The sequence below is a fragment of the Schistocerca gregaria genome, chromosome 4, assembly GCF_023897955.1.
Source record: "Schistocerca gregaria isolate iqSchGreg1 chromosome 4, iqSchGreg1.2, whole genome shotgun sequence".
NCBI classification, from domain to species: domain Eukaryota; kingdom Metazoa; phylum Arthropoda; class Insecta; order Orthoptera; family Acrididae; genus Schistocerca; species Schistocerca gregaria.
In genome coordinates, this window is record NC_064923.1 from 564,544,583 (window position 1) to 564,570,821 (window position 26,239).

A 26,239-nucleotide genomic window follows, 5' to 3' on the forward strand; every position below is an offset into this window, starting at 1 on the left:
CTTCGCTTATTGTACCTTGTCAGTGGCCTTCCTCGGCCACTTCCGCCCTCCAAGAATACTGAGAAAACTACTTACGGTAGTCTTTCCTCTTCTATCCTAATTAGGTGTCCTGCCAACATCACTCTGCTTTTCTTAATCCTTCGGCCAATCTCAGCCAGTGAGTAGATGTCGGCAATTCCTTATTTTTTAATATTCTCCGTTCCTGTGAGAGGGTGTCTTTCTTGTGGCCAAACATCTTTCCGTCGAAAAAAAATCAGTTTTTGTACGTTTGTAATGTACATCTTGTCCGCCACTCATGGTCTCGCGGTAGCGTTCTCGCTTCCCGAGCACGGGGCCCCGGGTTCGATTCCGAGCGGGGTCTGGGATTTTCAACTGCCTCGAGATGACTGGGTGTTGTTGTGTCGTCTTCATCATCATCATTCATCCCCATTGCGGTCGGAGGAAGGCAACGGCAAACCATCTCCATTAGGACCTTGCCTAGTATGGCGGTGCCAGTCTCCCACATCATTCCCCTACGCTCTGAAAAAAAGCATGGGACTTCATTTCCATTTCAATGTACATCTTAATCTATATGTTTCAGACTCATGCAGAGCTACTGGGAGAATTAAACTTCTGTATAGTCTGATTTTAAAAGTTCTCGAAACTGCTCGACTGTATAGTACGTCCCATAAGCAAAACATGCTCTTTTTGTCGCTGTGATACCTGCCTCAATCTCAGTATCCATTCTATTATGCTCGGTAATAATGATTCCCAAATATTTAAATATGTCAGTCTTTCAAAAGTGACTTCATCAACCGGCAATGGGGTACCATAATTGTGTGCCTTGCTTACGACCATGTACTTAGCCTTCTGCTCATTAATTTGTAACCAAGCTTCCCTAGCAATATTTGTGTAGGACCTTCTCATGAGCTGTCAGTCTTCTTTTCTACCACATAGAATTATATCTCCCGCATATGCAACTCAATTTACTGCGTTATCACCCAGTCTCATTCCAGCTGGTTTTAATTCTTGGTGTTTTCTATCTTTTCCAAACTTAAATGAATAAGTATTGGAGATAATGTGTTTCCTCGTGCAAGACCAGTGATGACTTCAAAGTACTCTGACATTCCTGTACTGATCTTTACTCTACAATAGCTTTCCTCTATCACATCTATAGGGACCCTAAAAGTAGCGTTTCTGACCCTCAGTAGTTAACATTTTCTCCCTTAGTCTGTCCTTCCTTTGAACTATGAAAGAGAATGATACATGTTCTAAGTGTTTAAGCCACAACTGTGAATTTTCCGTCCCGCAGGAGAACATCGAGCTGGTGAAGGAGGTGCAGGAGCTGAAGGTGAACCTGGAGAACTCGACGTACCTCAAGAGCCAGCTGGCCGGACAGCTCGAGGACGCACGCCGGCGCCTGGAGGACGATGAGAGGGTGAGTGTTCGTCAAACGACACACAGCGTAGGAAATATCCAAACGACAAACAGTGGGAATTTATCTAAACCTTGCTTTTAGTGGATACCTGTTCAGGCCCTTTGCCACTGTGTCATTCCGCTCCATTATATACAAGCAGCTATGAGGTGTGTTAAGAGTGTGAATAAAAGGATTTCGCAAGCGCCGAACTATCTATAAGTATCTGAAATAAAAACTTTTCCTCTCAGACTCATCCTTCAGTTCCTATTTATAATATTGGAATAAGAAAATCTCAGAAAGCAACACATTTTATTGTGGCCGACCACAGATGTAAGAAGGTCTTCTTATTAAAGAAAGCCGCAGCAACTGCCAAACAAGCCTTTGCAAACTGAAGTTCCGTCATTCGGTACATCTGAATAGAAAAACTAGAGGTTGGAGTAAACATAAAAAATTTTGACAAGGAGTCCTGCCAAATCAAAATATAGCTTCAACGGTGTTTAAATACTGAATAAACTAGATGTACAAGAACCCTCAAGAGAATCGGGAATACAATAAGCAAAATACCCATATTCAAGTCATTTTCGTTCAAATTCTGAAGGTGGTAGGGGTAAAATACAGGGAGCGAAAGGCTGTTTACAATTTGTACAGAAACCAGATGACAGTTATAAGAGTCGAGGGACATGAAAGGGAAGCAGTGGTTGGGAAGGGAGTGAGACAGGGTTGTAGGCTATCCACGATGTTATTCAATCTGTGCATTGAGCAAGCAGTAAAGGAAACAAAAGAAAAGTTCGGAGTAGGTATTAAAATCCATGGAGAGGAAATAAAAACTTTGAGGTTCGCCGATGACATTGTAATTCTGTCAGAGACAGCAAAGGACTTTGAAGAGCAGTTGAATGGAACGGATAGTGTCTTGATAGGAGGATATAAGATGAACAGCAACAAAAGCAAAACGAGGATAATGGAGCGTAGTCGAAGGAATCGTCACTTTAGTACAGAAGGGAAGGGGTAAAAATTGAAGAGGGAGACCAAGAGACGAGTGCAATTAGTAGGTTCAAATGGATGTGGGTTACATTAGTTATTTGGAGATGAACAGGCTTGCATAGGATAGAGCAGCGAATCTTCGTACTCAAGACCACTGCAATAACGGAACATAAATTAAGAAAGTAAACATTTGGATGAGTTTTAGGATAATTACAATATAATTTTCATTGGTGCTATCAAAAGACGCAAGTGTAAGAAAAAGATCCCGAGGTAGTAGAGAGTATGTCGAGGACCAAATTGAGGATAGAAACTCACGTTCGGAAACATCATCTAATGACGCTAGAGAGCGTCCAGTGAGTTTTTAGGCTAACGCAGCGTAAGCGGAAATTCTTGGAGCTTACAGGTTGTTTGGAAGAATCGATCCCATCAACGTCTGTCAGAACAATCCTGTGTCAGTGTTCAAACTCACTTTCAAGGAAATACCGCACCTTTATTGAAACTGGAAGGCCCTGTTGGGTGAAAAGGTATTGTTAAAGGAAGGGGGGTTAGAGCTACTGTAGGGTCAAAGTGACCGAATACAAGCAAAGGGATCAGGAGGGTAGTAATGTAGTGATGGGAGCAAATGGAGGCGAATGGGTGCTAGAAGACAGAAACGGAGCAGATTACTCCGTTGTAACATTAATAATGCTTTCGTTTTATGTATCCATTATTTACTTTCCCTCAATAATAATAATAATAATAATAATAATAATAATAATAATAATAATAATTTTGAATGGCTCAACGGCCCTATACAAGTCATTAAACTGGACACCACTTCGGTGACTTGCGTGTCCTTAAGCCACTTCAGTAGTAATAATGGGAAAAGGGCACCTGCAGTTTAACGTGGAATCCGAAGCACGTCTTGTTCCTTGCGAATCTTATCCCCCTCCCATCTCCCAGTGAACGCGGGCTAGCAGTGGCTGTGTTCACGCTCTTCAGACTTTGTTTAATACAGCTAAATACATTTATAAGAATAAAAACAATAACGGTATTAGTCTTGATGATATAGTGATGTGTGAGATCTCGAGACCTTTGAATATAATCGTGGTGTGTTTTCCTGCTAAAAATTCGCAACTGAGGGATTTGATTGCAGGTGTGACTGGAAGGGAAGTCATACGAGAAAGACTATGGAATGAGTATTTGCAAGGATCAAAAGATGGGTCAAAAAGTAGGCGGGTACGACTGCAATTATGAAGGTAAAGGGTGAGTTGGAGACTTCATTTCTATTGTAAGGTGTAGTTTATAGTGGATAGGATGGATAGATCTCAGGAACGATTACATGGTAAGGCAGGGTAAGGTGGTTGAAACTACTCTGGCAAAGGGCATGAAGCGTGTGGGAGATGTAAGGAAGGACTGTTTCGAAGCATGGGAATCACAGAGCGTTGTTGGGAGACGATTAGGTGGGGAGACGTAGAACCAGCTCTGGCATTCCAAGTGTCTCAGGAGGGGAGGAAATTTTATCAACTGATGCAGGATATAAGTTGGAGACGGATAAATAGAGAAAAAAAGCGAAGCGAATTGTGTGCCGTTTAAGGAGTTGGAGGAAGTAGTAAAACTTGGGAGGGAAGGAGACCCATGAGACATTTTTGTAGGAAAGGCTAGAACTGGTGAATGTCCTGCAGTCGTAAGGTGTAAAGTAATGCTGACTTTCGGTATTCGGCTTTGCACAGAGACGCCAGACGCTGGAGGCGAGCTTGCACCAGGTAGAGATCGAGCTGGAGTCTGTGCGCGTGCAGCTGGAGGAGGAGGCGGAGGCGCGCCTGGACCTGGAGAGGCAGCTGACCAAGGCCAACGGCGAGGTGGCCACCTACCGCTCCAAGTACGAGACGGAGGCGGCAGCGCGCATCGAAGAAGTCGAGGAGCTCAGGTCAGTAATCCCTTTCTTTCACCTGCAATTACTGCCTGCCAACCACTGTCACGAAACCAACTTCGCCCCAGGTAGTAATTTCTTGTTTAGATGCAGGAACAAGTTGCAGCCTCACACTGCGTCACTAACTCTGAATGGGTAAGACGTTCTTTTGAAGCAAAACCTCACATCCATACTTTATGATCTTTCGCCTATTCTGTAAATCCGATATTCTACAGTCTTACTGAAAAGTACCTTGGCGCCCCCCACTACACAACAAGCCATTAAAATTGCTACACCAAGAAGAAATGCAGATGATAAACGGGTATTCATTGGACAAATATATTATACTAGAACTGACATGTGATTGCATTTTCACGCAATTTGGGTGCACAGATCCTGAGAAATCAGTACCCAGAACAACCACCCCTGGCCTTAATAACGGCCTTGATACGCCTGGGCATTGAGTCAAACAGAACTTGGATGGCGTGTACAGGTACAGCTGCCCATGCAGCTTCAACACGATACCACAGTTCATAAAGGGTAGTGACTGGAGTGTTGTAACGAGCCACTTGCTCGGCCACCATTGACCAGACATTTTCAATTGGTGAGAGATCTGGAGAATGTGCTGGCCAGGGCAGCAGTCGAACATTTTCTGCATTATCCTGCTGAAATATAGGGCTTCGCAGGGATCGAATGAAGGGTGGAGCCACGCACGGGTCGTAACACATCTGAAATGTAACGTCCACTGTTGAAAGTGCCGTCAATGTGAACAAAAGGTGACCGAGACGTGTAACCAATGGCAGCCCATACCATCACGCAGGGTGATACGCCAGTATGGCGATGACGAATACACGCTTCCAATGTGCGTTCACCGCGATGTCGCCAAACACGGATACGACCATCATGACGCTGTAAACAGAAGCTGGATTCATCCGAAAAAAGTGACGTTTTGCCATTCGCGCACCCAGGTTCGTCGTTGAGTACACCATCGCAGGCGCTCCTGACTGTGATGCAGCGTCAAGGATAACCGCAGCCATGGTCTCCGAGCTAATAGTCCATGCTGCTGCAAACGTCGTCGAACTGTTCGTGCAGATGGCTGTTGTCTTGCAAACGTCCCCATCTGTTGACTCAGGGATCGAGACGTGGCTGCACGATCCGTAACAGCCTTGCAGATAAGATGCCTGTCATCTCTAGTGATACGAGGCCGTTGGGATCCAGCACGGCGTTCCATACTACCATCCTGAACCCACCGATTCTATATTCTGCTAACAGTCATTGGATATCGACCAACGCGAGCAGCAATGTCGCGATACGATAAACCGCAATCGCGGTAGGCTGCAATCCGACCTTTATCAAAGTCGGAAACGTCATGTTATGCATTTCTCCTCATTACACGAGGCATCACAACAACGTTTCACCAGGTAACACCGGTCAACTGCTTTATGTTTATGACAAATCGGTTGGAAACTTTCCTCATGTCAGTACGTTGTAGGTGTTACCACCGGCGCCAACCTTGTGTGAATGCTCTGAAAGCTAATCATTTCCATATCACAGCATTTTCTTCCTGTCGGTTAAATTTCGCGTCTGTAGCACGTCATCTTCGCGGTGTAGCAATTTTAATGGCCAGTAGTGTATTCATGTGATAAATGTGTCGCACCTCCTTTTGCCCGGCGTAGTGCAGCAGCTCGCCGTGACACGGATGAACAAGTCGTTGGAAGACCCCTGCAGAAATACTGAGCCATGCAGTGGTCCAAAACTGCGAAAGTTTTGCCGGTGCAGGCTTTTGTTCACGAACTGACCTCTCGATTATGTCCCAAAAATGTTCGACGGGATTCATGTCTGGCGATCGCGGTGAGCAAATCATTCGCCGGAATCGTCCAGAATGTTCTTCAAACAAATCGCGATGAACTGTGAGCCGAAGACATGGCGCATTGTCAACCATAAAAAATCCATCGTTGAATGGGTGCAAATAGCTCGACTTACAGCCTGGAGGAATCTCTTTTCGTGACTTTCCCAAATCGCCAAAGGCAAATTCCGGGATAGTTTCTGTGAAACAGGACAAGGCCAGTTTCTTGCCCCATTCTTCCACTCGTTTTATTTCAGTATGGCCAGTCTGCTTTCATTTAACCGAGTAAAAAAGTTACTCCAGTTGTGTCAAATATTGGGTTTTCTTTACTAAGATCCACATTATATGATGCCTGCAAAATAATTTTTTTATAAGTACCTTATCAGTAGCACTAGTTTCAGACATACCAAGAACCAAAGTGTTCAACTCTCTAGAGACTAATAATTTTACAACAAAGTTGTTGCATACATCGGTGCCTACCTCCTTTCAATGCAGCTTCTTAATTGTCTTTCGTGTGTGATACGGCTGCTGCTAACACTATGTTGTGCTTTTTGACAGGCGAAAATTCCAGGCCCGCATTCAGGAACAAGAGGAGCACATCGAGACCCTGCTGGTCAAGGTGAACAACCTGGAGAAGCAGAAGTCGCGGCTCCAGAGCGAGGTTGAGGTCCTCATCATCGACCTGGAGAAGGTGAGGAGAGTCCGCATCACTGACACTTCATACACATACACATACACACACACACACACACACACACACACACACACATATACACAAGCACGCCCGAAAGTGCGCGTGCGCCCGCTCCGATGTACACTTCTGAAGCCACCTTACAGTGTGTGTGGCGGAGGGTAGTTCTGATACCATTATCATACACGGATGATGAGTGGGAGGAACGGCTGTCGGTGAATCTCCAAATACGTCTGTACGACTGGCGTGACCTTGTAAGACAGACAACAGGGCCTTGCTATGTTGATACTGACGTACTGTTGAAAGCAACGAAAAACTACAGCCGTTATATTTTCTGAGGACATGCAAATAAGTTATGTGGTTTAATATGACGTCGTCCTCCTCGGTAAAATAGTTCGCCTTTCGAATCTGCGGGAGGGAACTACTCAGCAGGATGTCGTCATAAGAAAACACAAAATGTCCGATATAAATGTAAGCGTGAATATGTATTTTTCTGAAAGCGTTTGTTTAGACCGTGGCGTGGTAAGAATATGAAATGCGAACAATAAGAAAGGAATAGCAGCTTTTAAAATTCGGCGGTACAGTAGGACACTGAAGAGTAGGTGGGAAGATCGAGTAACTATTAAAGAAGCGCTGATTCTAATCGATGAGGGAAAAGCCTTGTGAATCAACTTGACTAAGAGAAGGCATATGTTGAAATAAGGTTTCCTGAACCTTCAAGGAATGGTCAGTTTTATAGTGGAGGAAAGTGTGGAAAGTAAAAATTCCAGAGGGAGATCAAGGCTTGAATACAGAAAGCGGGATCAAGCGTGTGTTTGCTGCAGAAGTTTACGCAGATAAGGAAAGACTTGCACAAGAGAACGGCATTAAACCAATCTTGGGACTGATGAGTACGACAGCATTTTTGATGTAACGAATCTTGACACATTTCAGCGTTACTGTATTTATTCTCTTCGCTTATACTTTTGCCGTTCTGTCCCTCGCCACAGGCCAACAACACGGCACGGGAGCTGCAGAAGCGCACGGAGCACCTGGAGAAGATCAACATCGACATCAAGACGCGCCTGGAGGAGACGGTGTCGCTGTACGAGTCGTCGCAGCGCGAACTACGCAACAAGCAGACCGAGATCCAGCGCATCACGCACGAGCTGGACAAGACGCGCGAGCACAAGGAGACGCTCATCCGCGAGAACAAGAAGCTCTCCGGTACGTCGTCCGCGCCGTTCTGTCTGCCTTTACAAATAAAAGTCACAAGTGCACTTCTTTTTTAATTAATAGCTTGCCGGTTTTGGTGCACTGACCTTCAGCAGATGTTTCCTACGGCGCCAATATGCAAGATATTAATATAACAAACACTTTAGCCTTAGAATAATGTATAAGATGCGAATGTGAAGAGATTGAAAGTATTTAGGATGACATAAAAAGTTACCGTTTAGATCGTTGAATGGGAGTAAAATTTAACTGTGATGGGGGACAAGAATCCGGTAATAGGAAAAGGAAGTGAGAGAGAAATAGAAGAAGAACGTGAACTTGGGTAAAGGAATGAAAGGGTAAGCTGCCTGGTAGAAGTTTGCTCATAGAATAATTTAATAATTTTTAACACTTGGTTTAATAATCACGAAAGAAGGTTGCTTAAGTGGCACAGAACTAGGACATCAGAAGGTTACTGATAGATTGCGTAATGGTAAAACGAACATTCGGAAGCCAGATTTGAAGCTGTAAAACATTTCCCGCGGCACAGATGGACTCTGCCCCTTTATTGGTTACGAACTGAACTTTAAAATTTACGAAATTGCAAAAAGGTAGAAAATTAAGGAGATGGGACCTGGATAAATAGCACGAACCAGAGGTTTTTGAGAGTTTTAGAGGGAACATGAGGCAACTATTGATTACATCATGGAAAAAATACAATAGGTGACGAATGGGTAGCTTTAAGAGATGAAATAGTGACGGCAGTAAAGGATCAAATGAAAAAGAAACACTAGGCCTAGTAGACATCCTCGAGTAACACACGAAATAGTGAGTTTAAATCACGAAAGGAGAAAAAAAGAGGCACGCAAAAGAGAACAGAGATGTCTAAAAAATGAGTTTGACAGAAAGAGCAAAATGTTTAAGCAGCAAAAGTTAGAGGACAAATGTAAGGTTGTATAGGCATGCATGACTGTAAGTACGACAGATGCCGCCTACATGAAAACTGGAGAGACCTTTGGAGGATAGAGAAGCACTTTCAAGGATATTAAGAATTCAGACGGAGGCATAGGAGATATAGAAATGGACGGATGATGGATCTATAGTAACGTGTAGGCGTTCATATGAATATGTAGGAACACACTTTTCGGATAAAGGCAACGAGGAAATATAGCACAGAATAGGAAAGTGAAAGCTGGCAGTTAAACTGTTAATACTTCGTTATTTGAACTAAAACAACGTCAAAAAATTTGTAAAGGAGGATGTATGAAAGTATAGTTGATAGCATTGCTTTATATGGTGCTGAACTGTGGGAAGTCTCCACGGTCAACGAGAAGAAATGAAAGGAAATGGAAATGGAGTTTTGGAGGCGAAGCTGTGAAGTAACATGAAGAGACAAATTAAGAAATAAAGTGCTACGAGAACCGACCGAAGTTACAGAAGATATTGTAGACAAAACAAAATAAACGGCTAACATAATATGGACATTTTAGAAGAATGACATAGGAAAGATAGCCGTTTTGAAAATGACACTGGAGACCACCACGGCACAGAAAAGGCGGAAAACCCTGGCTACACTGGAACCATGGAGTGAGGAGTGCGATGCAGGACAGAGCCATGCAAAAAGACGACTAGCAGGATAGAAGGAGATGGAAACTTGGATGATAGAGACGCCGCATGGTGTAGAAAATTCGCTTAAAGAAGAGAAGAGATTGAAAGCCAGTACTTAGCAAAGACGGGAAGGCTGAAAGGTGAAAGGAGTGCATAGTAGGCCCATAAAAGGGAAACAAATTTAAAGATACTGTTATAGAAAGAGATGCAGGAGATGACAGATAATGACAGTGATCTGGAAGTAAGCTGCATCAGTTATGTAGAGATGAAGAAGCTTCCATAGGATAGATCAGCGCAGTCTGAAGATCACCACAACAACAACGTAATATCTACATGGTTAGAAATGAAAGAATGTCACCACTGAAAGGGACATTAATTCCTAATAGGTACATGTCATGCATCTCCAGCCGTATATTGCAACTGAACATCCCGGTTAAGTGCCAGACATTAAACAGGTAGAGTACATTGTCTTACACAGCCCATGGGGAAATTCTTGAATGCACATTACGTCATGTAATAATCAAAGTAAATGTTAAGCGTTATTTCAAGTGAAAAAAGTAGTTCTTTATAAGATCTGCCATCACTGCGAGAAATGAAAAAGCATTCAGCAATATTCTAGTTGCTATAACGACAGTTACAGGCTTTAAAGCCATGGACGTACGTCGTTGTTGTCAAGATACACACGCCAGCTACGATTTAAGATCATAGTTGTAGCCATGCCGACAGACCAGGGCGACTGCTATTGACTACTGTCAGCCTGTTGCTTTCGTACGTACGATGTGCCCAACCGCTGGTGTCAGCAGATCTTTGACATTTTTGTAGTGCAATTATCTTTTATTTTGTTACGTTTCTTATGGACCCATACGCTTTCCAACAGAAGGTCTAACGATGTTAAAAACACCGAATTGGTAAACAGTTAATAAAAAAAGTGCGACTTTGACATTTCTTTTATTTACGCTATGATTGCTTCCAGATTACATCACGAAATTTAAAATACTTAAATTATTTTTAATTAACTAAAGAAAATTTAGCAGGCGAGCTGGAAGAATAAATATAGATAGATGAGGAATACGGCAGTTGGGGTCTTGTTGACAATGAGACACAAATAGTGTTGTTGCATACATGGAAATTAGTTAGCCTACAACGTGTTAGAGGCTGTGCCTATGACAACACAGAAAGGTCTCATCTCATACTGAATGTAGAATGTTCGGATGAATCACACTTTACTGGATACTTTGTTCCAGTGTAGTATGACTGAAGTGGAGAAAAATTTGGTGTTATGCTTAGGTACAGCCAAGATACCGGAGGTATCACATCCTCTACTAGAATTACGGAATGATGACTGGTATCTGATATGCGAGGAGAGGTACTGGGATAATTAGGGATAAGGAACCGATGGGAAAAACAAATGATGTTAAAATCACATGGCCCGCTTGGTCGCATCCATCCTAACAAACGAGGAGAACACGGCAAGTGCCGTAACCCGATTTCGCAGAAAGTATTCTCAGTAGAAGAAGGGTCAAACAAAGCGAACACTTGTCTCGGCTTATCCGTAGATATTCGACCTTTCGAGGTAATTTATGTGCCTTTTAGCAAGTAAACGGTCCAACCGAAGCGGATACAGACTTTTGTGCCCCCTGTTCGAAACCCGATTATTATTTATATTTATGTTTTTCATTTAAAGGTATCTATCCATTTTCTTAGAAGATTACTACACGAAAGTTTTCTAATGTATATTGAAACTAGGTTGTTATTATTCGTCTACTAACTGTATGTTTGGTGAATGAATAAAAAAGAGATAAAAATAAAAAAAATAGAAAAATTATTTAAAATGTTTTTCAGTGAAATTTCTTATTCATAATCAACTGCATTCGCCAGTTGTCGGAAAAGTTTATGCGCGGTTGGCCGCGAAATTATTTCCAACGCGTGAAATATTCAGCACTGTTAACGAAGTTTCTTTCGCGGGTGGGACTCAGCCGAAGAAATGTTTCTGTGGCAACCCTGCCTTCGCGCGATGCTCGTGGTGTTCAGGATTTCTATGTTTCGAATTTTTCTGTGATCGGTGTCACCCTAGGGAGTGCACTAAATTTTCCTGCAGAAGAAACATAAGAATTAAATATAAGAATTAATAATTGATATAAGAATGAAACATAAGAACATGTGAATTTAAAAACATTGTAACCCCTGAAAATACCATACACACATACATTATACAATAAATGTACGACACTTATTGCGAAATCCAGTTCTAATTTTTGAATTAACATAACGCCCTTGTATCCGAAAACTTGATAAGAAACATTCGTTTAGTAACCTTCTACGGACGAGTGTATATGAATGAAAAAATAAAAACAATAATCGGATTTCATACGCAAGAGGCAAAAGTGTGAGACTGGGACGCTAGCCACTAGTCCACCAACTGGGCGGAGTAAACCTAGCGCTAAAAGGCATCTAAATTACGTCGAAAATTTTGATGGTCGAGTATCTACGGATAAACTGAGACACATGGTCTCTTACTTGGTTCTTCTTCCACTGGGCGAAGCTTCTCGAAATTCGGGTTAGGGCACTTGCTGTGTTTTCCTCGTGAGCATAGGAATGACTGACGTGATAGGGCAACTAGATGTGACACACATAATGTCTTATGGAAACATACTTAGCTGTTTCGAGTCGCCTGGAGTTTTCGCTATTGGTGCCATGTTGAAGTACTTCACAGTTGTAAATATTGGGCAGAGCTAATGACTCGACTAAATTTTAATTTTAATTTTTGAATTGCACGTAAGCAAGAGACAGATTTAGAGCGTGCAGCAACTGTTTGAACCGGCCCTTAACGACGGCAATCTGTGCCTACAGACGACCTGCATGACGCCAAGAACTCGCTGAGCGACTTGACGCGCCGCCTGCACGAGCTGGAGCTGGAACTGCGCCGCCTGGAGAACGAGCGGGAGGAACTCAGCGCCGCCTACAAGGAAGCCGAGGCCGTGAGTACAGTATACTCCACACTGTATGTGAAGGGCTTCTTTCAATAGTGGTACAAGTCCATTTTTGTTCATTCTGAGATACAGGGCCCTAAAGTTAAATGAGCGCTGAAAAATCTGCAGCTGAGATACCACAAATAATCAAGCATATGTCTTCTTGCTAAGGATGAACCTTTCTTTCTGTTTGTTTCGACCATTAGTTTCAGAAGCATCATAGACAGAAAAGTGGAGGTAATGGACTTGTACCACTATTGAAATAAGCCCTTCATATCATGCTGCACACCTGATCCCGCCACCGACTTCAGGCGATCAAGCCCCATGTACTAGATCCAGCGAGATCTCTCCAGTGGAGCAGACGCGGGTTCGTGTAGAGTCGTTTGCGCCTCGTGCAGAGTGTCCGTTTCAGAGCTCAGACACTGCACAGCTCTTGTTGCCCTCTATTATACATGCCAGGCATCTTCCTCAATCCTGTTGTGTTGCTGGTAGCAACTTCTGGGACTGACAGCTCCGCTACGAGAGGCAGTATTCACTGCACGGTGTTGCAAGATTATCAGTTGTCACCATGTGAGTGGTTTGAATGACCACTAGTTTAGACCGCAGCATCCGGCAAGGCCCCTTTAATTCTTGTTTTCCCTTCGGATGATATTATGGAACATTTACAGGTCAGAAAAACAGATACCTATTGCACAATTTTGAAGACTTTTCCTTTTAAGGGCAGTAGTATTTAAGGCTGAACAATAAGTACACTGTTTTATTCTACTGATAATTGTTTATTTCCAACTACTTTTCGTCTTATTGGGCCATCTTCAGGAAACAACAGAGTAGCGTCCGCAACCACACGTTGTAAGCAAAGGTATAATCCACTTGCACAGAATGATCTACACCAAACTTGTTTTTTAACGTTGAAATTACACTTTAGGCAATGGACAATATTAAACACAATAATTAAAGTGCATAATATTCCACTATTACACGTTACATGGTTATGATGACGTAATTTGAGAGGTTGTGACATTTGGTTGAGAACTGTCTAACTGACCACTAGTCATATGTTTGTTGAACAACATACGTCACTAGTACTCAGTCAGACAGTTCTCAACTAGTGTCATGACCTCACAAATTAGTTCATCATAACCATATAATCTATAATACTGTAATATTGTGTATTTTGATTTTTGTGTTTAATATTGTCCAGTACGTTAAGTGTCATTACCTGTGCTAAAAAGCGTGTTTGATGCACAACGTAAATAAAGGGACTCAGTTTAACAATTTCTCAACCACTGTCAAGATCTCTCAAGCTTCAGGATTATCAGAATATAATCTGTAATACTGTAATATTGTGTAGTTTTAATTACTTATTGTGCATGATATTGTTCATTGGGTAAAATGTAACATCAACGTTAAGAAACAAGTTTGGTGCATAACATTCTGTGCAGATCGTTGTATCTTTGCTTATAATGTTTGATTACCTAAGAATTAATGTCCGATACAGAAGCTAGTCAGTTGTTTCCTGTTTATGACCCAAAAAGCAAAAAACCGTTAGAAATCAACAAATATCAGCAGGAAAAACCCAGTGTACTTGTTATTCAACCTTAAATATGGAATTCTTCCAAGAAATAACGGAAGAATCCGTAAGAAAGATAGTAATAATCCTCGAAAGCGCTGTGAAATATCACTGCTGCTGTCTCTGGCCAATCTTTGATGTCTGTGCTTTATCAAATGTATTTCATCCTGTGAGATGCTGGAGAAATGCATTTGCGAGCATTTGCAACCCCTGACGAACCTGAAAACTACCCCAGCATTTTCATCGCGAACAGGACCCAGAGATTTCTATATGTCGTCTGCCTTCCTCTCATTTCTGTTTATATCTTTTAGATGATAGAATTCCTACCCTCTTTAACTATTTCCATCTCAAATGATACTGTCGTAATGCAATATGGGTAATTTCTAATGTATTTCACCAGTAACGAAGACATGCGCAACAGGGACTCGAGCAGTAATGGTAATAATCCTCGGAGGCCGACACGCATGTGCTCAGGGACGTGTCGTGTTTGTAGAGTTCATAGGCGTGTAGCGGCCTGCCTATGGCGAGACAGTTGTTAGAAGCGTGCCTCGGCCACTATAAGAGCCTGTTAGGCACTGCGCAGGCCAGTGTTGTGCCGGGTGTGTGCCCGCGGATTCAGTGTGTGCTCCCTGTATAGGCTGCTTGTAGGTTCTACAGAGGTAAAACAAATACATGAGCGGTTCTGCAGAGTAAACTATCTAAACTAACTGGTTATGTTAACAAATGATGTTATGTGACATTCAAGCTGACTCACAACTTTCGATCCGATGCCACCTTGTTTTATTAATTTGCTTCATTTCATACCTTCACGCTTTTGGGAACTTCTGCGCGGTCAGTAAACACAGAGTGCAGTAGCCATCAAAACTAACGTTTCATTTAATATCCGGTGCAAAGTTTACATCTTTTGAAAGTTTCGTAACAGTGCTTTTATGTCTGATCTCGATACCGTTAACAAAACCAAGTCCGTCTAGAGATTTTCATCTGAACATTGTCTCGAAAACGACACATCACACACCCAAAAAATGTTCTAAGTGGAAAGCGAATATTATTAATGGGGACATTTGTCTGCGCTACAAATGGCCACCACCTAACCACCCCTCCTGCGAGGCCGGGACCAACTTTGTATTTTGAAATGGGAACCCTCCATTTGTGTTTCATATTCGAATACTATTCCAAAAAATACTTACGATTTACTCAAACCATTGTTTCCCATTCGTGGTATATGGCGCTGTAATCGACAAATATCCAGTGTGCCTATTTTCGCAGTTGAGAACCGACGCATTTGATTCAGCATTTCATTTACAAAGTAAATGTAAACCTTTGTTTTCTAACTCTTCATATTTATGTTATCAGTGTTGCAGATGTGATTGCACCGTACAGTACGGTTATCTGCAACCATGCCTGGTTAGAAACTATGTTTAGCGTAGTTCAGAAACAATGACGTGGATATAATAGTTATCTGTTCCTATTGCGATGCTTGATTTCAGAGAGTGCTCGCACAACTCACCAATGGGGTGATTCATTTCAGTGATTCCCCTTAGCTCTCATCACTGGCATGCTAGATTTTGGTGAGTCCCCTTGCCTCTCTCCATTGGGGTGCTTGGTTTCGGCGAGTCCACTGGTCTTCCTCCATTGGGGTGATTGATTTCAGTGAGTCCTCTTGCCTCTCACCATTGGGGTGTTTGATTTCTTAGAGTCCCCTTGTCTCTCACCATTGGGATGCTTGATTTTGGTGACTCCCCTTCCCTCTCACCACTGGGATGATTGATTTCGGTCACCCCCCTTGCCTCTCACCACTAGGATGCTTGATTTCGTTGAGTCCTTTTTCTTCTCACCATTGGGGTGCCTGATTTCTGAGAGTCCCTTTGTCTCTCACCATTGGGATGCTTGAGTTTGGTGAGTCTGCTTGCCTCTCACCACTGGGATGATTGATTTCGGTAACTCCCCTTGCCTCTCACCACTAGAATGCTTGATTTCGGTGATTCCCCTTAGCTCTCATCACTGGGATGCTTCATTAGAGTCCCCTTGCCTCTCACCATCGGGGCGCCTGATTTCGGTGAGTGCCCTTGCCACTCTCCATTGAGGTGCTTGATTTTGTTGAATATCCGTGGCAGGTGAGCCTGTCACTATTGCTTTATGGACACGTTAACTTATTAAAACGGTTGTGGTTTGTATTCCACAAGCACCAGAGTTACAGTGGTTGATTGGAAACATGCACCGTAATCAGCTACCCTTATGGTGGGGTTAGAGGGTGAACATCGAAATCAAGCATTCCGATGGTTTGGGAATTAACCACAATCAATCCCTTAGGGAACAGAAAACCACGTTACCATGAAAGTAGAGCATTTGCCAGAAATTTCAGTACCTAAGTAAGTAACCTTTGAACATCAGTACCAATCGTTAGAACACAAAGATCGCGAATGAAATGTAGAATCAAATGCGTCGGTTCTCAACTGCAGAAACAGGCCCATCTGATATTTGTCGATTACAGCGCCACCTACCACGAATGGGAAATTTACTGAAATAATCATCACGTCTGCACTTGTTGTTTGGCTTCCTCATATCATTTTTTGTGAAGGCACATGAACACAGCAATACGCTGCATCCATCTCATTTTCGACACTCGTAAATAATGCAATAGTTATAATCTTCTGAAGAAGGCACTAAGTGCCTGAAACCTGTTAAAGAAATTTCTTTTATGTAGCTGGTTGCCGATTATTTCAACACACACACAGTTGCTAAAAAGGGATAAGATACTAAACGAATGGAAAACAATGGTTTGAATAGACCATTCGTATTTTTTTGCTCAGAATCAGAATACGAAGTAAAAATAGGGAGTTCTCATTTGAAAATACAACGTTGACACCGCCCACGCAGGAAGGGTGGCTAGGAGGAGACCACTTGCAGCCCACACAGATGTCCCCTTTACTAGTGTTAGCTTTTCACCTAGAACTTTTTTTTCGTATGATGCTTCGTTTTCGATATAGTCAATTGTCTCACGCCAAAACAAATACTCTGTATAAGACTGATGGTTCCTGTTTGCCTAGCCCATTGCTATGAGCAGTTGGGCCGACGCGACACGCCTCTTCCGCCTCTGGTGGCGCTCGTCAACCGCGAGCCTTAATACATCTGTGCCGCTATTGATATTTGCCGATGGAGGGGATATTAAAAGTGCACAGTCCACTGTAGAATGAAATACTCATTCTGGCAAGCCATTTCTCTGCAATCTTCTTTCTTACAGGAGCGCTAAGCCAACTAGGTAAACAGGAGAACTTCTGACGGGTCTGAAAAGAAAGAGAGAGTCACCAAAAGATTTCAGACTCTGAGGGCAAGTTGTCAGAAGGGCGTGGATAGTTCAGTCGGTAACAGCAGTGCCCCCCAAAGACAAGGTCCTGGTTTCCACACCCTGTCGTCTAAGTCTTCAGATAAACTTGTCACAGTCAAAACTTCCCCGACTGCTGCGTCATCGAAGAACGGTCAGACGTGAGTCACAAGCCAGAAACTACTCACTGGAAACCACATGTGAACAGAAGGCTCAACGATTAATCTCCAGGAAACAACATTCCACCTGTTTGTGTGGCAGTCACCAACCACCCGACAACTTTTCACACCGTTTCTCATTGAACGTTTTTCATAAAATAATGTTAATGGGAAGATCAGCATTTTCATTTATGACAGCATTACGTAGAGACTTCAGAAAATAGGTTACACATGTCGTTCCGCGCTAAGACCATTACGCAATAAGACTAGAGCGTTGTCAGAAGAGAGTATACGGTCTCCGCTCACTAAAGACACAGTTCTGGTAACAGGTGCATCGCAGTGCGCAAGTAAAATGGCGCGGCAGCTGGAAAGGTACTCCAAAATTTAAGTTCGTGGGACATTACGCTTATCGTGGGCAAAACATCTAAATTTCACACAGATTCACAGTGAAATGTCGCGTCCAGCCGTAGTGAAATGTTGCCAACAATTTGGCCAGCACAGCAAAAATGTGCGTGACGCTGATCTGCCATACAGTCCGTATCTTGCACCACGCGTTTCCACCTTTTGGGCGAGCGGGAAGAACATCTTGGCTAATGGTGGGGGAGGGGGAGGGGGGGAGGGGGGGGGACGTTTCCAACTATTCTCGAAGAGCTTCGTGTCTTAGGAACGGATTTCTATCGTCGAGGAAACGACCGACTCGTTCAACGTTCCGACGGTTGTTAACAGAGAGTTGGTGCTATAATGAAAAGGAGTGTCACATACCTGCGTCACTGTGAAGTGCGGTGCAGCACTCAACAGAAGATACTGGGCCAGCCATGATAATCTGTAATTTACTTTTTGAGGTCGGCTAGTATTTGTCACGAATTTCGATAGTACACTACAATCTATGTAGAAAAAACTGATGCCGTTACCTTTAAAACCTAACTAGTCAATACGAATTTCTTACAAGGTTGACGAATCTTTTGATAGTAAAGATCCAACGGAGAGCAGCGCGCTTCGTTACAAGATCATTTAGTAATCGCGGAAGCGTTACGAAGATGATAGATAAACTCCAGTGGAAGACTTTGCAGGAGAGACGCTCAGTAGCTCGGTACGGGCTTTTGTTAAAGTTTCGAAAATATACCTTCACCGAGCAGTCAAGCAGTATATTGCTCCCTCGTACATATATCTCGTGAAGAGACCATGAGGATAAAATCAGAGAGATTAGAGCCCACACAGAGGCATACCGACAATCTTTCTTTCCACGAACAATACGAGACTGGACTAGAAGGGAGAACCGATAGAGGTACTCAAAGTACCCTCCACCACACACCGTCAGTTGCCTTGCCTAGTATGGATGTAGATGTAGACGTAGATTCTGGAACTGCAGCGGCGCTTCTTTGTTGCCTCTGACAACTGCACAGCCAGATTATTTCGCCGTGATGAGTCCAAATTCGCTTGAGTCACTTCTGCCGACAAATGTTCCGCTTGCGTGGACGCACTCATTTAACTAACCAGAAACTCATCCTACCGTCACAGCTGTACCAATGTCCCGTTAGTCGTCCCAGCTTAGTGGGTGATCTGTAGCAGCTACAGCATCTACCTCATCATGATGGTCCCTCGTTGTTCCAACTTGCACTTTGCAGCTTATTTTCTTTGGAGATAATATATAACCAGTTAGCTTCCCTCTTTAACATGATAAATTAAACCAGTGTGAACCTGAGTCGTCTCTTTATTGGCCGTTCATCCTTTTTCAGTTTTCATTAGGTTCTCTTCCTGTCTCTGTGAGAAATTGTTATTTCACAAATTGTCAAATCCTTTATCTTTGCATTTCATTCTTAGCTCAAGGGTCATATCGCGTTCGAGTTTGGACATTGGATGTATAATTATTTACTATGGTCGCGCCACGAGATATCTGTCGTCTAACGGGTGTGGAAAGGAAAGGGAAAAGTGCCCTGTTCGTATGCGCAACACAAACAGCCAAGTCCTAGCAACAAACATCGTCGTTTCATTGTTTGTGAGGTAAGGGGACATTGTTGGCAGTTGGGGCTGTAGCTTCGGCTCTAGCTAATAAGCCTGCAAGCTGCGACAGGTTTTCCTGAAGACACGTTAATTAGGTCGAGTTCCCTTTCAGAGAATGGCGTTAGACCTCGAGTAGGCCTGAATCTTTAAATACGTACGTACAACCATCTTCTAAACCATCTGCTTCATCAGTATCTTGCTCTGTTCTATTAACATAGAGCTCTTTAGTACTATACGCGTAACGACGTTCGATGCAGGTGAAGGTCCATTCAAGGCTTCTCAAAATTCTTGGCAGGCGTTGGGTTTTGAACGAGAGACCTTTCTGTCAGCACCAGAAGTCCTGCCAACTGTACAAACGGTTCCACGTCTGGTTACTCACTGGCAGTAATTAGACCGTTCAGGCTAAATATAGAAGTAGCAGGGCAACTTCACGCACGTGCCAAAATCATCAGAACTGCTCAACAGTTTTTGGCCTTGGAATGCAATGCTCAAAATGACGTCATAACTCAACTGTTTTGAGAATTTGCCCTCATTCTGCTGGCGTGTGCTCCCACTTATGAAACAGTTTAGGCAGAGTGGTGATGTCTCCATTCCAAATAGCACATAGGAGATAATGAGTAACGAAGATTTAACAGAGGAAAAAGAAGTAACTATCCTCCCACATTCATGTAAAGAATTGACAGCTGTTGATTATAGTCGCAGCAGTCAGATAAATGTCTAGTCCGACATACAGGTATAGACTGTACGTATTTTCGAAAGTACGAGGCGTTTTCGAAAAGTAAGAGCCCTTTGCTTTATACCTGAATGTTGGCAGCTCAGAACGAAGGTGGCGCATGCAGCGCCATTTACTGATTGTTTACGACGCTGCGTTAAGTTATTGTTTCGATTCAATCGTCATTTGAGAGCGAAAGCAAAAAGCAATGGCTTCCAAAGTCGTTGTGCCGCCAGGTACGATGTAGTGCGCTATGATTCGGTATTTTGTGTGTAAAAGGATCCAAAACTGCTCATATTCATCAGGAGATGAGCCCAATTACCAGCCTTCAATATTGTAATGAGTGAAGGGAAGGTTATACAGTGATGCCGAGACTTCAGTGGCGGTACAGAAGTGCTTCTCGGCTTGATGCAACTCTTTCGATATGACGCCTCATAGGATGCAGTTGACAACATTTAACGGCATGGCTGTCACTATTCGAATTAAAACATCCCTTTATTTTGTTTTCATTACTGCATAGTTTCGAATAGCACGCCAGTTTCCACAAAGCTGGCCTTACTTGAGTCATAGTCCAACAAATCATGAAATCACATAAATAGCGGAGTCCAAACGAAGAACGTTGATGCTGAGATCGCTATGCGAGAGCGTGTTGAAAAGTAATGTCTCTGATTTTTATGTGGAAACTCGTAAAACTTTTCAAATAAAAGAAACTTTATTAATAGTCTACATCCTTGTTCTTCATGTCTACGTATTTGCAGCCCTCTGCCGCTAAAGGGCTCCGATTTGCACCGTGTAACATGGCGGTGTGCAACGTAACTATGTCGGTGCGCGAGAAATAGCGTTCTGCCATCGAGTTTCGAATTCGAAGAGTTTATCCACACATGGAGCACCCTTTCTTTCAGCATGACCACACACGAGTGCTCCGACATCTGCAACAACCTGACACCTTGTGTTCACCGTAATCGAGCAACCTCTAATACAATTCCGACTTGGAACCATCCGATCTTCATTTGTTCCCAAAACTGAAAGAATACCTTCGAGGACTTCACTTTGACAGCGACGAAGCGGTGCAAGCAGGAATGAGGTTGTGATTCCGTGAATAAAGTTAAAGATTCTACACTGGCGGTTTCGTAAATCTACGCTGGTGTCCAAAATTAAAGCAACAAACGGAATTTTTGCAAGGTTGCGTTTATTTTGCCAAAAAAGAATAAACGGGTTATAGTATAGTAGAAACACTGTAAAGAATACAGGATGTAAACAACTGCAACTTATGTAACAGTAGACGAAAATATTTTTTTTTTGTTTTTTCCAACTAACAGATTTGCACACAAATTCCGACAACTGGTTAACGTGCTCACTTGGTGGTGTGACCACCTCTGGCAGCAATACGGACCTGACAACGAAGGAGCATGCTGTGAATAACGTCATCAATGTCACGTAGAGGCAATAACGCCCATTCTTCCTTCGGAGTTGCTCGCAAGTCTCGGAGAGTGGTTGGTGGATGTTGACGTAATGCATCCCGTCTCCCTAGTGCATTATAGACATGCACTGCGGGATTCAAATCGAGAGAGCGAGCAGGCCACGCCATGCGTGCGATATCTTCCATTTCCAAGAATACATCAACCGCTCGTGCTCTATGAGGTCGGACAGTACCGTCCATCAATATGAAGTTTGGGCGCATAGCACCTCGCAACAACCGTACATGAGGTCCCAAGAACGTATCACGATAACTGATGGCAGTTAAACCTTTACGATTTACCCGTACAATTTCATGAAGAGCTGTTCGAGTGGTCAGCATATTCCCTGCGCATGCTATTAGCGATCCTCCTCGATATCGGTCTCTTTCCATACTGTTCAGGTACCGAAATCGTGTTGCACATTCCCTTCAGATGCGAATCCGTCGAAAATCACTCCCCAGACCAAATCGGGACTCATTTGTGAAAACAACATTGGCCCACTGTTCGACTGTCCACGTGGCATGTTGACGACTGCACACTAGACATTCCCTTCTGTTCCCGTCAGAGACACACCTATAGCAGGTCTCGGACAATAAAGGCCACTCTGACGAAGCCTCGATAAAACACGTCCAGCGGACGTTGCTAGGTCAGATGCCAGTTGCTGCACAGTACTAAGGCGGTACCGTCGTGCCATTACAGCCAAATGACGGTCCTCTCTCTATGATGTCACTCGTGGTCGGCCCTGCCCTGGTCTTCGCGATTCAGCTTCAGTCTCTATAAACTGTCGCCACATCTGAGAAACCACAGATAGATTCACGTTAAGCCATCGAACCTCATGAGTTTGCGACTGTCCTGCTTCCATTCTTCCTATGGCCCTTCACCACAGAAAGTCTGGCAGACGTCTTCTGTGTGTCATACTGCACCGTCTGTGACTGTTCAGAGCGATTGTGGATGTGGGACTACCCGAAAAACACCACTCAGTTTGATAGGCACCCTGACGTCATAGTTGACGTGGTCTTCCGTTGACGAAAGTGCCATCTTCCATGCAGAACACGACCGTACGGACGCCTGTTGACAGTATTATTATCCCGTGAATTAGACACAGCGGTTTGTTGCTTTAATTTCGTAGGGAGAATATGTTCGTCGCCATGGCGACTGTGGTGAGGAATAAATATGTAGAGGTGGAGAATGCCAGTATGTTGGAATGTTAATAACGACTGTTTTATTTAAAAAGCTTTAAGAGTTTTTACATAAAAAAAATAGGAGGCAAGACTTTGCAGCTCGCACTCGTACATTGTCCAGTACATCCAAGCGGCACGCTGGATCACGACTTCACTAACTGAGAGAGAGAATAAAGTTAAATGAACAACTAAATCGAAAGTGTGAGCACATTGCTGGTCACTTCTCTGTAAGATGTCACTTCTCCTTGGACCTGGATACATCCGCAGATTTGACTGTGGAGGGTGTCACACAGTAATTGCAACCTCTCCTGTGGGAAGCAGGGGCACAACTATTGTAACTGGTCCTCGATGTCCTGGAACTTGCCTGTGGTGCGCAGTTGACGTACGAAATAGTGACGCACTATTTCGATTGACAACAGATTGGAGGATTTTGCTGGCCAAGCGAATAGTTGGACCTAACGCAGGCAGTTCGTAGAGAGACATGGCGTGTGAGGACAAGTATGCTATTAGGATGCACCATGAGCGGTAAAATATGAGGTCACGGGATGTCTGTGACATACCACTATGCAGTCAGAATTCCCTGAATCACTAGGGTGACCTGAAGTCACGGCTGATGACTCTGCACACAATGGCGCCAGCGGTAAAACCGCCAAAACATTGGCAGAATATGTCGTCTCCCCTCAGTGCCGTCATATTAGCCCACGTGCGTCATACGAGGTAGTGCGGAAGTAGATTGCTGAGATCCATGCCCGAAAATGATGCGACAACAGTTACAGGCGAACCGTGCTCGCCAAATGCGGCACCACTGGAATTGAGGCATTGCGTCTTCACTCTGTGGGTGGCGATTCAGTAGTGAGGCCTCTGATAGTCTCCAACAAGTATGCAGGATTAAACTTCCTGGCAGATAAAAACTGTGTGCCGGACCGAGACTCGAACTCGGGACCTTTGCCTTTCGCGGAAACATCCCCCAGGCTGTGGCTAAGCCATGTCTCCGCAATATCCTTTCTTTCAGGAGTGCTAGTTCTGCAGGGTTTGCAGGAGAGCTTCTGTAAAGTTTGGAAGGTAGGAGACTAGGTACTGGCAGAAGTAAAGCTGTGAGGACGGGGCGTGAGTCGTGCTTGGGTAACTCAGTTGGTAGAGCACTTGCCCGCGAAAGGCAAAGGTCCCGAGTTCGAGTCTCGGTCCGGCACACAGTTTTAATCTGCCAGGAAGTCTCATATCAGCGCACACTCCGCTGCAGAGTGAAAATCTCATTCTGGAAGCATACAGGAAGGCACGGGGTGTTGTAGTAAACGCACTGCCTAGGTTTCAGGTGCATTTGTAAACAGTTTAAGATATTCTCGTCCACGATAGAGCAATCCTCCCCCAATGTGGTCAAACTCGGTTGACACATGTTGCTTCCCTCACATTCCCATTCTCTCCGACAACGAGACGTTGTCAGATCGAAACAGCCCTCGTGCCTGGACGTTACATAATTTCACCAGCCAGACACTAACAGGCCACCGTGCGCTTCTTTGAGACTCTGTCTGGTAACGTCGTCTGACAAGCACGCACTATTCTCCGTGGTGCATCTCAGTGCTCACTAGCCCAATTAATGACTGCGTGCCCGTTACATACACTATTACAGCTCTTAACAGATGACTACTCCAATGCGCTTTGGTGGCCGTTCGAGTCATCACAGTCGGCTGCAGTTCTGTGATAAGTAGGTGAACGAGACTGCGTCTACATCGAGCCGTTCCTGTTCCTTGCACTTACAATACCTATTCACCTGTGAGGGTATTTTACACGCTGCCGTGCCGCGTCTGTGATGACGGTGACGTCACGCGCATTTCTGTGTTGCAGGGTCGCAAGGCTGAAGAGCAGCGGGCGCAGCGGCTGTCTGCTGAGTTCGGCCAGTTCCGCCACGAGAGCGAGCGCCGGCTTGCTGAGAAGGACGAGGAGATCGAGGCTATCCGGTGAGTAACAGGCCCTCAGGACAAACACCACGCAACAGAACTTACTCCACTCCTCATATACACTACTGGACATTAAAACAGCTACACCGAGAAGAAATGCAGATGATAAACGGGTATTCATTGGACAAATACATTACACTAGAACTGACATGTGATTACATTTTCACGCAATTTGGGAGCATATATCCTGAGAAATCAGTACCCAAAACAACCACTCTGGCAGTAATAACGGCCTTGATACGCCTGGGCATTGAGTCAAACAGAACTTGAATGGTGTGTACAGGTACAGCTGCCCATGCAGCTTCAACACGATACCACAGTTCATCAAGAGTAGTACTGGCGTATTGTGACGAGCCAGTTGCTCGGCCACGTTTTCAGTTGGTGAGAGATCTGGAGAATGTGCTGTCCAGGGCAGAAGTCGAACATTTCCTGTATCCAGAAAGGCCCGTACATTACCTGCAGCATGCGGTCGTGCATTATCCTGCTGAAATGTAGGATTTCGCAGGGATCGAATGAAGGGTAGAGCCACGGATCGTAACACATCTGAAATGTAACGTCCACTGTTGAAAGTGCCGTCAATGCGAACAAGAGGTGACTGAGACGTGTAACCAATGGCGCCCCATACCATCACGCCGGGTGATACGCCAGTAAGGCGATGACGAATACACGCTTCCAATGTGCGTTCACCGCGATGTCGCCAAACACGGATGCGACCATCATGATGTTATAAACTGAACCTGGTTTCATCCGAAAAAATGACGTTTTGCCATTCGTGCACCCACGTTCGTCGTTAAGTACGCCGTCGCAGGCGCTCCTGTCTGCGATGCAGCGTGAAGGGTAACCGCAGCCATGGCCTCCGAGCTGATAGTCCATGCTGCTGCAAACGTCGTCGAACTGTTTGTGCAGATGGTTGTTGCCTTGCAAACGTCCCCATCTGTTGACGCAGGGATCGAGACGTGGCTGCACGATTCGTTACAGCCATGCTGATAAGATGCCTGTCATCTCGACTGCTAGGGATACGAGGCCGTTGGGATCCAGCACGGCGTTCCGTTTTACCCTCCTGAACCCACCGATTCCATATTCTGCTAGCAGTCATTGGATCTCGACCAACGCGAGCAGCAATGTCGCGATACGATAAACCGCAATAGCGATAGGCTACAATCCGACCTTTGTCAAAGTCGGAAACGTGATGGTACGCATTTCTCCTCCTTACACGAGGCATCACAACAACGTTTCACCAGGCAACACCGGTCAACTGCTGTTTCTGTATGAGAAATCGGTCGGAAACTTTCCTCATGTGAGCACGTTGT

The 26,239-nt window shown here is 44.2% G+C and overlaps 1 protein-coding gene across 4 annotated transcripts in view; it reads left to right on the plus strand.

Annotated features, from left to right (window-relative positions):
• LOC126267991 (paramyosin, long form) overlaps positions 1 to 26,239 on the plus strand; it is a 179,824-nt gene that overhangs the window by 127,093 nt on the left and 26,492 nt on the right. For all 4 annotated transcript variants that reach the window (XM_049973353.1, XM_049973352.1, XM_049973354.1 and 1 more), the window contains exons 8-13: positions 1,292 to 1,417; positions 4,090 to 4,286; positions 6,673 to 6,805; positions 7,795 to 8,011; positions 12,455 to 12,582; positions 24,817 to 24,929. In XM_049973353.1, coding sequence (XP_049829310.1) covers positions 1,292 to 1,417; positions 4,090 to 4,286; positions 6,673 to 6,805; positions 7,795 to 8,011; positions 12,455 to 12,582; positions 24,817 to 24,929 — 914 coding nt within the window. The remainder of the gene's footprint in view (positions 1 to 1,291; positions 1,418 to 4,089; positions 4,287 to 6,672; positions 6,806 to 7,794; positions 8,012 to 12,454; positions 12,583 to 24,816; positions 24,930 to 26,239) is intronic.